The sequence below is a fragment of the Phocoena sinus genome, chromosome 12 (assembly GCF_008692025.1).
Source record: "Phocoena sinus isolate mPhoSin1 chromosome 12, mPhoSin1.pri, whole genome shotgun sequence".
NCBI lineage: Eukaryota > Metazoa > Chordata > Mammalia > Artiodactyla > Phocoenidae > Phocoena > Phocoena sinus.
Window position 1 is genome coordinate 28,365,381 of NC_045774.1, and position 13,448 is coordinate 28,378,828.

At 33.6% G+C, this 13,448-nt stretch overlaps 1 protein-coding gene across 6 annotated transcripts in view; it reads left to right on the forward strand.

Moving 5' to 3' along the window:
* The window catches only part of HBS1L (HBS1 like translational GTPase), an 82,756-nt gene that overhangs the window by 15,113 nt on the left and 54,195 nt on the right, over positions 1 to 13,448 (forward strand). For 4 of the 6 annotated variants that reach the window (XR_004352579.1, XR_004352580.1, XM_032651650.1 and 1 more), the window contains one exon: positions 221 to 415. Coding sequence is in view for 3 of the 6 variants with exons in the window: in XM_032651650.1 (XP_032507541.1) it covers positions 221 to 415 (195 nt within the window). In the remaining 3 variants the exon portion in view is untranslated. Of the gene's footprint in view, positions 1 to 220; positions 416 to 1,618; positions 3,803 to 5,140; positions 5,384 to 13,448 lie in introns of those variants that run through there. The other 2 variants (XM_032651652.1, XM_032651653.1) reach the window with 2 other exon arrangements.

A 13,448-nucleotide genomic window follows, 5' to 3' on the forward strand; every position in this document is an offset into this window, starting at 1 on the left:
GGAGACATTTATTGTAGTGATTTCTTAATTATTGAAATTGTTCCTCTGATAAGGGAAGCTCGGTATATTGTGGATAAAAATATAATCACTGTAATTTTTGCCAAGGGAAAATGAGTTGAACATCCTACTATAGTTTCACATCCTTTTTTCAATTTTGAAGATTGAGGGTTCTTTCATGACACCACGTAGTATAGCTTTTAATTATTGTTGTCTGTTCTAGCTCGTCTTTTTTCATGCCTTGATCACATGAGAGAGGTACTTGGAGATGCTGTGCCAGATGACATATTGATTGAAGCAGTTCTGAAGAACAAGTTTGATGTGCAAAAGGCTTTGTCAGTGGTTCTGGAGCAAGATAAAATGCAGAATTTGAAGGTCAAGAGTGAGGGAGCAATATCTACAGGAAAGATAGCAAAAGGTATGCTTTTACTTGTTCTCTTTTAGTTTTACAGTTAATGCTTTGAAAGAGGCTTTGATTTGATTGAGCTGTTAAGAAAAATGGGCAGAAAATTTTGCATGTTATAATACTTCTTAATTATTATCGATTTTCCAGTTTGTGAATTTTTAAGCTCAATGGCTACGTTCCCTTCACTCTGTTAAAGCCTGTTTTTTAATTTCCCTGCTTGTTCTTGTAACTAACAGAATATAAGGGAAATAAAATTAGATAACAGCAAGACAGAACACTTTTTGCTTTTAATTATTGTTTTTTTTTTTAACTTTAATGGGTCAGGAGATAGAAATTAATAGACAATGTCAAAAAATCCTTTTATGGTTATAACATTTTATGAATATAATTTAGTTTTATTTAAATAACCTAAGTATTATAATTCTACTACTCTTTCATTTTATAGCCAGATCTTTAATTTTAAATTTTAGTATTTGGGGTTAAATTTAGAACTTAGTCCACAAGAGAAGGGAACCAATTATATTGATTGGTATGATGCCTGTCAGTAGGAGCATGATGACTTGTTAACTGGGTTGATATTTCTCATAACCTAAAGACTAGATTTTTGCCATGGCGAAATTGTATACAGTCTGTTACTATGAAATAAGGGTCATTTTAATGTAAATTAAAATTTTTTTATTTTGGTGGGGGGTGGGATGCACTTTTAACTGACCAGTAATATGAGATTGAGTCTGTAATGTGTCATCTATATTAATAGTTTATCCCAGATCACAGTAGAAATTATAGGGTATTATTTGTTTGCATGTTTTTAATACATTAAAAATACAGAAGATGAACCTAGTTCTTTCCATTGGTTTTTTAAACGTTTTGAATTTGAGACAATCCTGACTATAGTTTAAGTATCTTAAAACCTCACATTTGTAAAACTTGTGAAAATTAGGACATTGACTAACTTGGTAATTACCTTTGTATATATCAGTGAACAAAGTATGAAGGTCACTTAAGATGGTTAAAGGAAGGTAAAATCCTTTTTTTTTTTTTTTAGAATGTTCGCTTCTTATTAAATAATGATCAAGTGTCACTTTATTCATGCCATAATCAAAAGAAACATTTAGTAATTAAATGCCTCATTTCATGTTTCCTTTTGGTTGCTGTGACTGTCTTCTGCATATGTGAACCTATTCATCTGAAAATTAATGGCTCTTGTAAGGTAAGGAGTCTTATTATCTTCCTCTGAAGTTTCAGCTGATAATGTTCAAAGCTCTTGTCCTCAATCTGCAAACCATTTGGATTGCAGTAGCAAACCCTTTGATTTTTCTGGCCCAGTAGCGAAATATGGATTATATCATAATTCTTCGGTTGTACCAAGTCACTATTTACTCCATAAAAAAAAGAAACTTGACAGACCTAAAAGTGAAAAGAAACTAGAATCATGTAAGTTAACAAAAGAGCTGTCGCTAGCTGACCTAATTGATGATATGCCAAGAGATTCTTGTAAAAGTCAGCCATCAGTCAGATTATCATCCACAGATAGTCTGGAGAGTCTACTTTCAAAGCGTCTAGATGCTGATTTGTTAAGACCTCATGCATCTGAATGTATTTCCAAAGATGATTCTGCGTTCAAAGGAATACCAGATTTAAAATCCTTGATGATAAAGAGCACAGCACCTAATAACTCTTTATTTATTCAAAATAATTCAGTACCTGATTTGCAAAACATTCCAGTACAAAACAGCTTAGGAAGTTTAAATAATCCTTTGCTCTTAACTAGCTCATTGGAAAATATGGCTGTTGGTAATTTAAATGCTAGTAAAATGACTGAAGTTGGAAGTGTTTCTTCAGTTGAACAAAGCACCAAGAATTGCATATTAAAAAATGACAACTTGCAGTTTTTCCAGTGTGAAAGTCCATCCTTAGCTGAACTGTTTCAGGAGCACAAAGAGAACAATCCGAGCCAATGCTTTACTTTATCTGATCTTTGTAACCAACCATCTGCCAGTGTCACAGAACTAAGTTTGGGATCCTTTCCCTTGTCACAACTAGCAAATCGGTATCAGTCTTCAACTGGAATATCAGAATTAACAGGATCTCTGTCATCTTTGGCGTTTTGTAAAGCTTCTCCAACAAGAGACCTTGAGAATTTGTCACTTTCTGATTTGATTGCAGAAACAATTGATATAGATAGCTCTCAGATTAAGAAAGATTCCTGTATGCTCAGTTTATGTGAAATGAGGTCACCTGGAATAGATTCTAATATCGATCTTAGTGTCCTCATAAAAGCCCCAGATTTTGTTCCAAAACCTATAGTAGACCAATCAGTTGCTCCAATACCAGGAACTAAAGTTCTAAGTTCAAAATTAGGGAAAAGTTCCAATTCTTCTGAGGTTAATAAGAAAAACAGTAAAGGCTCTCTGACTAGGAAACCACCTTTTTCTGTCTCTTGGACCAAGGCCCTTGCTGCCAAACCTTCAGCTTTTGCTGCAACACTGTGTCTTCGTTACCCATTGAAAAGCTGCAAGCGACGCACCCTTAACCTCTATAAGACTTTTCTGTATAGTAGACAAGTTCAAGACGTAAAGGACAAAGAGATAAGTCCTCTTATAGCAATAACACCATTTGACTTCAAATCAGCATCTCCTGATGACACTGTGAAAGCTAATCAAAAGAAAGCTTTTACTAGAGAATAGTAACAAAAGGAAAACTTAATAACTGTTGTAGAGCTTTTTCTTTTAAAGTCTTTATAGGATTACTTTATATTATGGGATTTAAGTTGTGATTTTTGTATTAAAATTGTCTTAAGTCAGTTGATAACTTCAGTTGATATGTACTTTTGCACTGAAATATTTTTTTTTACTCTGTCTTCTTTTAGTGATAATTGGCTTTAAGTTGATAGCCTACAATGGGTGTATGTTTACAAAGTGCTTATGGAAACTTGATATTGTGAAATCAAACCGCAGCTATTTTTGTTTAAAGCATTCAGCTTTATAAGTTTTTACGATGAGACATTTTCTTTTATAAAATAATTTTGTGCTTTGTTCTTAAATGAAAATGCCACCGCTTGGGATTATTACGGTTTAGTGATGAAGATTTTTCTCATGATATGTGGCATAGCATAGCTGAGACCGTATTATATTTTAAAATATTAGTGAAATCATTCCCAATTTCATTATTTTTCTGCAGGTGAGTACTAAAACTTTTCTATTAGAAAATCTTAAAATTTCTGACTTTTAATAATACTGTGGAGGTTGTTGAAGTACATTTTTCATGATAATGAAATGAAAATCCTTTTAAGGGACCATGTACATATTAAAGATGGATTAATACATAAATTATTTTTATACATTTTCAAAACCATTTGTGCTAAATGAACACTTTAAAATAAATATAAAGTCTTTTCAAGTATGGTTGCATGTTCTTTGAATAGATAATCTTATCAGATTTCCTTCACTTTTTTTACTATAAGTAATGAAATGTGGAGTTTTCCTCTTTGCTACTGACGGCTTTATGTGCTATAATGACAAAGTTTCAACAGTGGCAGGCCAAGTAAGAGCTCTTCTAGTCAGTAGAACAAGTATGTAATTCATCCCTTAAAGCAGTCATCCTCAACTAGCAGTCAGAATCAGTTTTTTTCAAAACACAGGTACTGTGGTTTCACTCCAGCTATGGTGAAATCAGTCTCTGACGGATGACACTTGGGAATGTGTATTTTCAAAATGGTCCCCAGTTGATTCTGATGGGTTACTTCTACTTGAGAACCGCTGCCTTAAAGAAATCAGTAGAATGAAAGAAATTACTAATGCTAAGGATAACATTGGCCAACTTGAATTTTTAATTTGTATTTTCCAGTAATTAGGAATACCAAGGAATATTGCTAATTAGGAATTTAGGGTCTTTTGCCTAAGAAGATGCTGTTTTTATATTATTAGTTATTTCTTGCAGGAAAAAATATATAAAATGTTATTTCTTAATGAGAATAAAATAGCTATATTTTCCCAGTAAAGAAATATTTTTCTCTCACAGCTACTTTACTATGCATTTGATAATTTTTTTTGTTGTTTCTTATTTTCAGAATGACATTCCAATCTTTTTAGTTGTGTATGATGTTTTTATATCCAGTGTTTTGGTGGGAAAGTTTAAGCCAGCCTATGTCTTCATTGTTCTTGACCAAACACTTTCTTGTGATGTCTTCAGTTTTTGTTTTTAATTGCAGATTTCAGTGTGTATCATTACTGATGCTTAGATAATACAAATCACAAGTTATATTTTATGCTTGATTTTAAAGTTTGAATTACTCCAACTGCTGATTTTGTTTTTCTAGTCTTGAACCTTAATCAAACATTTTAGTAATTTTGAACTATTAGTCTATGACTCATCAACTAGGTTTATATAGTGTAGGCAGTCTCCAGTTTAGAAGTGAATTGTATTCTAAGTGTTTGTTTGGAACTGACAATAATTCCCGAAAAATTAAATGCTACACAAGTGGTCCCTTTGCTTATGAATGCACAAATACTTGTTTAATTCATATTGAAGTTGAACAGTGTTACTGTTATATTTTATAACAAACTAATTTTCAAGTGGAAATATACTTTTTAAACCATATAGCAGATCTTGCAGAGTGAACTAGATCTCCCTTTGTTGGCTGATCAGGATTGTAACTACTATTTATGAGTGTTTTTTTTTAGGGGAAAAAGTTTCTGTATTACAGGGTGATAGGGAAGGTAATAATTTTTAAATGTCTCCCTATTTCCGTTTTCTGGTCTGTCAGGCATGTATCTGACATGCTCTTGTCCTGTTGACTGAGATCTCTGAGATTCAGAGACTGGAACCAAGAAGACCCACTGTCCCTTCTACCCTTGGCCATTGGCCCTAGGTAGACAAGTGCCTGCTTGTTCACGGATGCATTGCTAGTGACAGCAGTTGTTTGCACTAAGTGCATATTCTGCACCAGCTGCTGTTTATTGACTGACTGCTGTTGCTCAGGTATGCTAAGTTTTTTGATTTATTTTCCAGTTCAAATACCAGTTTTGAAGTGCAAAGCCATTTTTATTTGCATTATGATCAAGTACATTGATAGTTTAGGAATAGAAATAATGTAATTATCTTCTAAATGATATAAAATACAAAAGACACTTAAAATGACCATTTTTCCTCTTCACTTTTTTTGGTTTTTAAAAGAGCTGGTGTTCATAGATGTTTTTCCCTCTTGCATTCTAAAGTCTTTAGTTGACTTTTTTGGTTATGGTTCTTACCATTAATTGCCAAGAACCAGGGTTTCACTTCTGTACAGAATATTTTGCTTAACTTTTCTTTCTTAATTGTTATATCTTTTTCCTGTTTCCTAGTTACTGAACTGGTATTCTAGCCTCTTTTCCTCCCTTTAGCTTTGAATCTTTCTTTCTTAAACTTTTCTTTCACCTTCTTTTTTCTCATGTAAATACTAATAACCATTTCCAGTGTGTTATATTTAACTTTTAGTAGTCAGTGGGAGGTCATAGAACTAATTGTCATACCAAGGATAAAACTAGTCCAGTGCTTTTCTATATGTGGACCATTGCAAATAAACAAGTACACAGTTTATATATTGAGGAAGAACTGTGTATCAAGTTTCTGTTTTGTGTTCACACAAGTGTATTTTTACTTGTAAAATCAGTTTTGTAATAACCTAGAAATTATTTTCTATTACTTTTATAAACAAAGGTAATGCTGACTAGACGGGGGGATTCATATGAATTTCTTTAGTAGTTTTCTTTTATAATTATATAAGGCTCAGTGTATGCAGTTGTATATTGATATTTTAATTTCTAGGGTGTAAAAGACTTGTTACATTTTGAGAGTATATATACATTTTTATAAAAGCTACATTGAAATAAATTATAATTCAGAGGTTTTCTAAAATCAGGTGTGAAAACATCACAATTTATCCATTAGGATTTTTTATGTAGGCTTGATATTTCAGAGTGGTATTTTAATAATTTATGATGAAGGTTTCTGTAAACAAATTGGAAAACAGGCTACGTGGTTGTGAAGACTTTCTTTGAAGATGTTTGTCATTTAGAATTCTTGTTTTCCAAAAGGTAGAATTTTATGCTTTTACTTTTTAGGACTCACATAGAAACATTATTAAAGTATAGAATATGGTGACATGGGTAATATTGCAAAGATGGCAGCGGAAAGTAAAAGAATCGATAAAACTACACATTTCTGATGTTGACATGCCTGGTTTATATGACTTAAAGGAAAGTGTCATTTTAGTTATAGGACATGTACTGAGATGAACAAAGATCTGATTCTCAAATGGAAGGGGAAAATGGGTTCTTAAACACATAATTATATTTGTTACAGTGTGTGTAGCATGCATGACATTACACTCTCCAGAGCTGGCATCTTTGTCTTCCTGATCCAAGCTGCCACCTCCTCCTCTGCTTGCTGTCTTTATAAGCAATATCACTGTCTTCCAGTTGCTTAAGCCAGAAACCTAGTTAGCATCATCCTTGATTTCTCTCCCTCATTTACTTCTTACAGCTGATTACCAGTCCTATTATTTCTGCTTTCCAAATAAGTAAATATATGTGTGTATATATATATAGTTGATTGTTGTTATTTGTGGTAGTTATGTTTTATAAAGTCATAAATTAGTGAACGAAATATGGGAACATTGACTTGGTGAATACTGAACCATTGCTCCTACAAGAAACACAGGGTTAGGTTCCTGTGATCCTCTGGTCACAACATTTTTGTCAGCCAATCAATACATAACCTTGTTTTATGTATGTTTAAAGACACTTTATTTAATATATATTATTTATATATTATTGATTAATTGACATTGAACTCACAGCCAGTAGCACTATAACTTAATGCCTAAACAAAGTGTTATCTAACATGAATCTTTTATTTGTAAGGCATATTGCAGCTGCCTTGTGCTTAGGAACACTACAGTGCTTCAGACTACTCTTGGGGACCATTTTAAACAGCAAAATTACCAACTAACAGCTCAATGTGAAAAATGTGGCAATAAAGAGGCCATGAAAAGGGCACTTGCTTATAGTATGAGAGCCGAAACAAGAAGGCAGAATGTCACCTTGTTTGACCTCAGCTGGGAACGTGCCTATTGGGCTACTCAAATTTTGTCCTGCTCTGCACTTGTCCACAAGAGACTGCAAAATTGTCGAAGTAATGATTTTTAGTGAGTAGTTGAATTCATGAATATGGAGTCCTAAAATGAGGATTGATTGTACATTTTTTGACCCACTACTCTTTGGTCTTATTGCTACTTTTTCTCTTAAAGGCTATTAGCTTTGCAGAATTACTAAAATATTTAACTGGCTTCTTTACTTCTCAGTTAATTTTCTCCAAAACAATTTCTGCAATACAGCCAGAGTAACTTTTGTAAAATGTAGCTCTAGTTTTCTGTTCCCCTATATAAACCCTTTATTTTATAAGACCTTTTATCAACTGGTTTCACTTTGTGTAACCCACTACCCAAATCCACCCAAGAACACCTACCTGAGTTTCCTCTGCTTCTATAGTACTTTGCCCTTCCCCCTCCATTTCTCCTCCTGGCAATTAGCTCTTGAGGTTGTAGTTTATATTCACTTTACTCCTAATCCTGAGATAGGGGAACCTTCATATGTACCCATAATTCACTGTATTCCTTTTTATTACCACCCCATATAAAATCATAACCCCCCCATACATATAGTTCCTTTCCTTTGTAACCCTGCTTTATTGTTCCTCACAACCCTTACATCATCTGACATTGCGTGTGTGTACACAGTTTTTATCTGTTTTCCTACTGCTCCCCAGTCTCCCCCCACCCTCCCACGCAATTTCTATGAATGTAGGGTTTTTATGTGTTTATTGCTATATTCCCAGTTTAGAATACGTCTGGCACATAAATGTCGGAAAGGATTTTTAAAGTAAAAAGTAAGTCCCACTCTTAAATACTGTCCCACATCTTGTTCCCTAGAGGAAGCTGTAAAACCTGAAAAGAAAAATTCTTTTATATTCTTCTAGAAACTATTGCATGTTACACATATCAAATGTATATATGCCATTACACAAATGGGAAGATACTAAACACTTCAGTGTCTATATCACTTAGCAAAGTATATTGCAGATCTTTCCTTACCAGTGTACAGAGATCAATCTCACTCTTTTTAAAAGCTGTGTAGAATTCCATAATATGTTTGTATATTAAACAGCCCCTGTTGATAAACATTTTAACTTGCTATCACTAAATGATCCCAAAATGAACATCCCATGTTTCTAGAAATTGAATTTCTATGCCAATGAGTATATACTTCAAAATTTTTGATAAATACTGCCTAATTGTCATTAATAGTGGCTGTGCTAATTTACTTCCCACAAGTTTATGAGTGTTTTTGTTCAGATTCTCACAGATAGGATTATTACTCCTTTTGGTGTTATTTTCCTCATAATTGGAAAATATTTTTTCCATTTATTTATATGTCTTTCATGAGTGAGGCTGGCTGCTTTCTCACATATTTAAATCTATTTGTATTTCTCCTCCTTAGAACTACCTATTCCTAATCCTCACCCATTTTTCTGCTAGCTGTCTTTCATAATGACTTATATATGTGTGTGTGTGTATTTAATATATTCAATTTTTATATTTAAATTCTTAGAAAATCCTTTTGTTATATGCATGGCATATACTTCTTACTTTCAGTTTGTCATCTTTTAAATCATTATTTATAAGACAAATTGTTGACTTTATTATATTCAAATTTACTAATCTTTTATGGGCTTTTGTTTGAAAGTTCTACTTTACTACAAGATAATTTTAAAAAATTATTTCTTATATGTTTGACAGTTTCTCTCTTTTTTAATTTATTTTTTTAAGCATTTGAGTGTTTAGTCTAGCTGCTATTAGGGGATAAGGTAGAAATAGAGTTTTTCTGCCAACATCTTTTCTTTTTTGATGGCTGGATTTGTCACAGTTACCTTTTGTTGTATTAGACATCCTTTTTCTTTTTTAACCTGCTTAGAAATGCCATCTTTGAAATATGCTAAATTCTTCTCTCTCCATCTGTCTTGTCTGTTTTGGGACTCTGTACTATTCCATTTCTTTGTCTTGTTCTATGCCAATATCAACTTTTTAATTACTGTAGCTTTTTATTACTATTAGTTTTTAAATATTTTATAGGCTGTCTTATTTTTTTTCTCCTTTTTCATAGTTTTCCTGAATTACCTCACGTGGCTCTTTTTCCCACATGAGCTTTAGAAACAACTTATCAAATTACTGAAAAAAATCTAGTTCTGATTTTTATTGGGATGTTTAATGTTATCAAAAGATTTTTGGAGAAAAAAATAAACCATTGTCATAGATGTAAAAGGCTTTAGCATTACACTAATAGACAGTAAACATTACATTATTTAAATAGGTTTTCTAGTATTGGTCAACACTGGAACATTCCTAATTGGTCATGGTGGTTTATTCTTTTAATGGGATGGATTTTATTTGAAAATATTTTATTTAAAATTGTTCTATCCATAAAATTAATTTACAGTTGTGTGTGTGTGTGTGTGTGTGTTGTCAGGTTTTGGTTTCTCGTGGTTTTATAGAGAGCTTAGAAAGTTTTCCTGTATCCTAAAATAATTTGAAGAGCATTAAAATTATTTGTTTTATGATAGGAATTATCTTTCTCAGTATTCTAAGGTTAGTTTTGGAAGCTTTACTTTTCTGAGAAAGCTGTCCATTTCATCCAGGTTGACAAATGTATTTGTTTAGCATTGTAACAAACATTGTCTTACTATTATTTTAGATTCTTCTATACTGTGGTTAAATCTCCGTTCTTATTTTAAATATTGTTTTCTTTCCTCTACTTTCCCCCTCTGCCTGCTCGTTTTCCTCTTGAGTTTTACCTTGTAATTTAATTTTCTTCCCCAAAGATGGGCTCCTAAATTGGTAATTAGTTCTACTGTTTTTAATTCATTAGTTTGTGAGTTTATGACCTAATCTCTTCTATTTTTAATATTCTACCTTTCTGAGTAGAACATTTAATTTAAATACATTAAAGTTTTTTACCATAAAAATTAATATTAATTTTTGAAATTTCTAACACAGATAATAATATAACAAACACTCATGAACCCACCATTTAGTTTCAACAGAAGGTAACATTTGCCACACATACTTCTGATCTCTCTCTCTGTTCTAAGAAATAAATTGTTAGATTAGAATCCAAGTTCTACCCTTTCCTTGTTCCTCCCCACTCCCTTGAAGTTGATATGCGTGTTTCTATTTTCTCTTGCTTAACTTTTGTCTCTGTAGTTATTGTTTTTCTTATGAATACTGTGTTTGCTGTAGCATATGGGTTCTTTTAGAGTTACTGTTATTTTCTGGATAATCCACAATTTAATTTTGATTTCCTTTTTAAGCCAAGAACCTAATTATTATTTTATTTTTTAAAATTTTTATTGGGGTATCACTGTTTTGGAATGTTGTGTTTCTACTGTACAGTGAAGCAGAGTTCCCTGTGCTATACAGCAGGTTCTCATTAGTTATCTATTTTATACATATTAGTGTATATATGTCAATCCCAATCTCCCAATTCATCCCACCACCCCCTCCCCTGCCCCCGCTTCCCCCCCTGGTGTCCATACGTTTGTTCTCTACATCTGTGTCTCTATTTCTGCCTTGCAAACTGGTTCATCTGTACCATTTTTCTAGATTCCACATATATGTGTTAATATACGACATTTATTTTTCTCTTTCTGACTTACTTCACTCTGTATGATAGAGTGAAGTAAGTCCATCCACGTCTCTACAAATGACCCAGTTTCGTTCCTTTTTATGGCTGAGTAATATTCCATTGTATATATGTACCACATCTTCTTTATCCATTCGTCTGTTGATGGACATTTAGGTTGCTTACTGTATTTGCTGTAGCATATGGGTTCTTTTTAGAGTTAACTATTATTTTCTGGATAATCCAGAATTTAATTTTGATTTTCTTTTTTTTTTTTTTTTTTTTTTTTTTTGGCGTTACGCGGGCCTCTCACTGCTGTGGCCTCTCCCGTTGCGGAGCACAGGCTCTGGACGCACAGGCTCAGCGACCATGGCTCACGGGCCCAGCCGCTCCGCGGCATATGGGATCTTCCCGGACCGGGGCACGAACCCGTGTCCCCTGCATCGGCAGGCGGACTCTCGACCACTGCGCCACCAGGGAAGGCCCTTGATTTTCTTTTTAAGCCAAGAATCTTTTTTGTTTTTTTTAAATCCCAGGTTGTGGTGGGATTTTTGTTTGCTATTTTTGTTATGATTACTGGTTTCATTGTACTGTTATCAGAGAATGTGGTCTGTACCTTTTACTCTTTGAAGTTTATTGAGTTTTTCTCTGTGGTCCAATGTAGTTTTATAATGATTTCATAGGCCTCTGTCAAGTATACGAATTCTGTTTTAAGAAACCAAGATATGATATATTTCTGTTACTTTTCAAATTTTTGTAGAGTTCAGTATTCTTACTTAAATTCTATTTCCTTGATTGGCTATAGGCAGAGAGGTAAGTTAAAATATATTTTATTGCATAAACATTTCACCCTGTACATTTTGATAGAAGATACCTGATCTTTCCGTGGATTTGAAATTTTCATTAATATAAAGTTCCTGGTTTGCTTGTTTTATGCCTTTTGCCTTAAATTCAGTTTGTTTAACATTAATATGTTTGCTGCTTTCTCTAAGTTTTATTTGTCCATTCTTTTGCTTTCAGTGTTTTGAGTCACTTTGGTTTAGTCGTGTTTTCTATATTTGTGTGTAATTTGGTTTGTCAAAGACAGATAGTTTTTTCCCATTTATGACATTGATAGGATAGATGTAGTACCTTCTGTCACTTAAAAAATATGTTGTTGTCTTTTATATTTATGTATTTTAATATATGGTCTGTGTTTTGACTTTGTATATACCCTTTGATAACCTGGAAATATTGTAGTTTATCTTTTTGTTTGTTTGTTTTTTAATTTATTTTCTTTTGGCTGCGTTGGGTCTTTGTTGCTGCACGCAGGCTTTCTCTAGTTGTGGCGAGTGGAGGCTACTCTTCATTGCGGTGTGCAGGCTTAGTTGCTCCACGGCATGTGGGATCTTCCCAGACCAGGACTTGAACCAGTGTCCCCTGCATTGGCAGGCAGATTCTTTTTTTTTTTTTTTGCGGTACGCGGGCCTCTCACTGTTGTGGCCTCTCCCATTGCGGAGCACAGGCTCCGGATGCGCAGGCTCAGCGGCCATGGCTCACGGGCCTAGCCGCTCCGCAGCATGTGGGATCGTCCCGGACCGGGGCATGAACCCGTGTCCCCTGCATCGGCAGGTGGACTCTCAACCACTGCGCCACCAGGGAAGCCCCCTGTCAGGCAGATTCTTAACCACTGTACCACCAGGGAAGTCCCTATCTTTATAATGTAATAACATGTTACCATTTTAAAATTTTGCCAACTTTAAACAGTATATATGTGTTGATCTCTCATGAAGGATGCAGAAATTAACACACTTATACTTCACCTCCTCTTTATTTCTTATAATTTTTGTTAATATTTTAAGTTCTTAGGGAAAGTATTTACCTTTACACCTTTTATAATATATTTAAACTCTTCTTAACTGAATTAACTTTAAACAGTTTTTTAATGAGTCCTGGCTTTAAAAGTTGAGCTCATCAGAGTTATACTTTTTCATACTTGACCTCTTCTCTCCCTTTATCTCCTAATAGTTTTAGTCATTATATACGTAGTGCCAAGATTTATGCCATTTTCTTAGATTCTGTACTCAAAATTTCCTTAGCTTTAAACCAACCATAGTTATCTTAAAATTGATTGGTTTCTCATGATTAGGCCTCTGTTTATCTCTTGTTCAACTTTGACATCTTTTCCACCTCTCACCTTCCCCTACCCCCAAAATATACATGTTTGAAATATTTCCCAAATCATTGAATGTATGAAAATGATTCTGTGACCTGTATCTGCATTATAAGTAATAGTTCTTGGTTCTTCTTTCTTTCCTGGAAGGCTTTGCAGACATTGCTGTATGATTTTC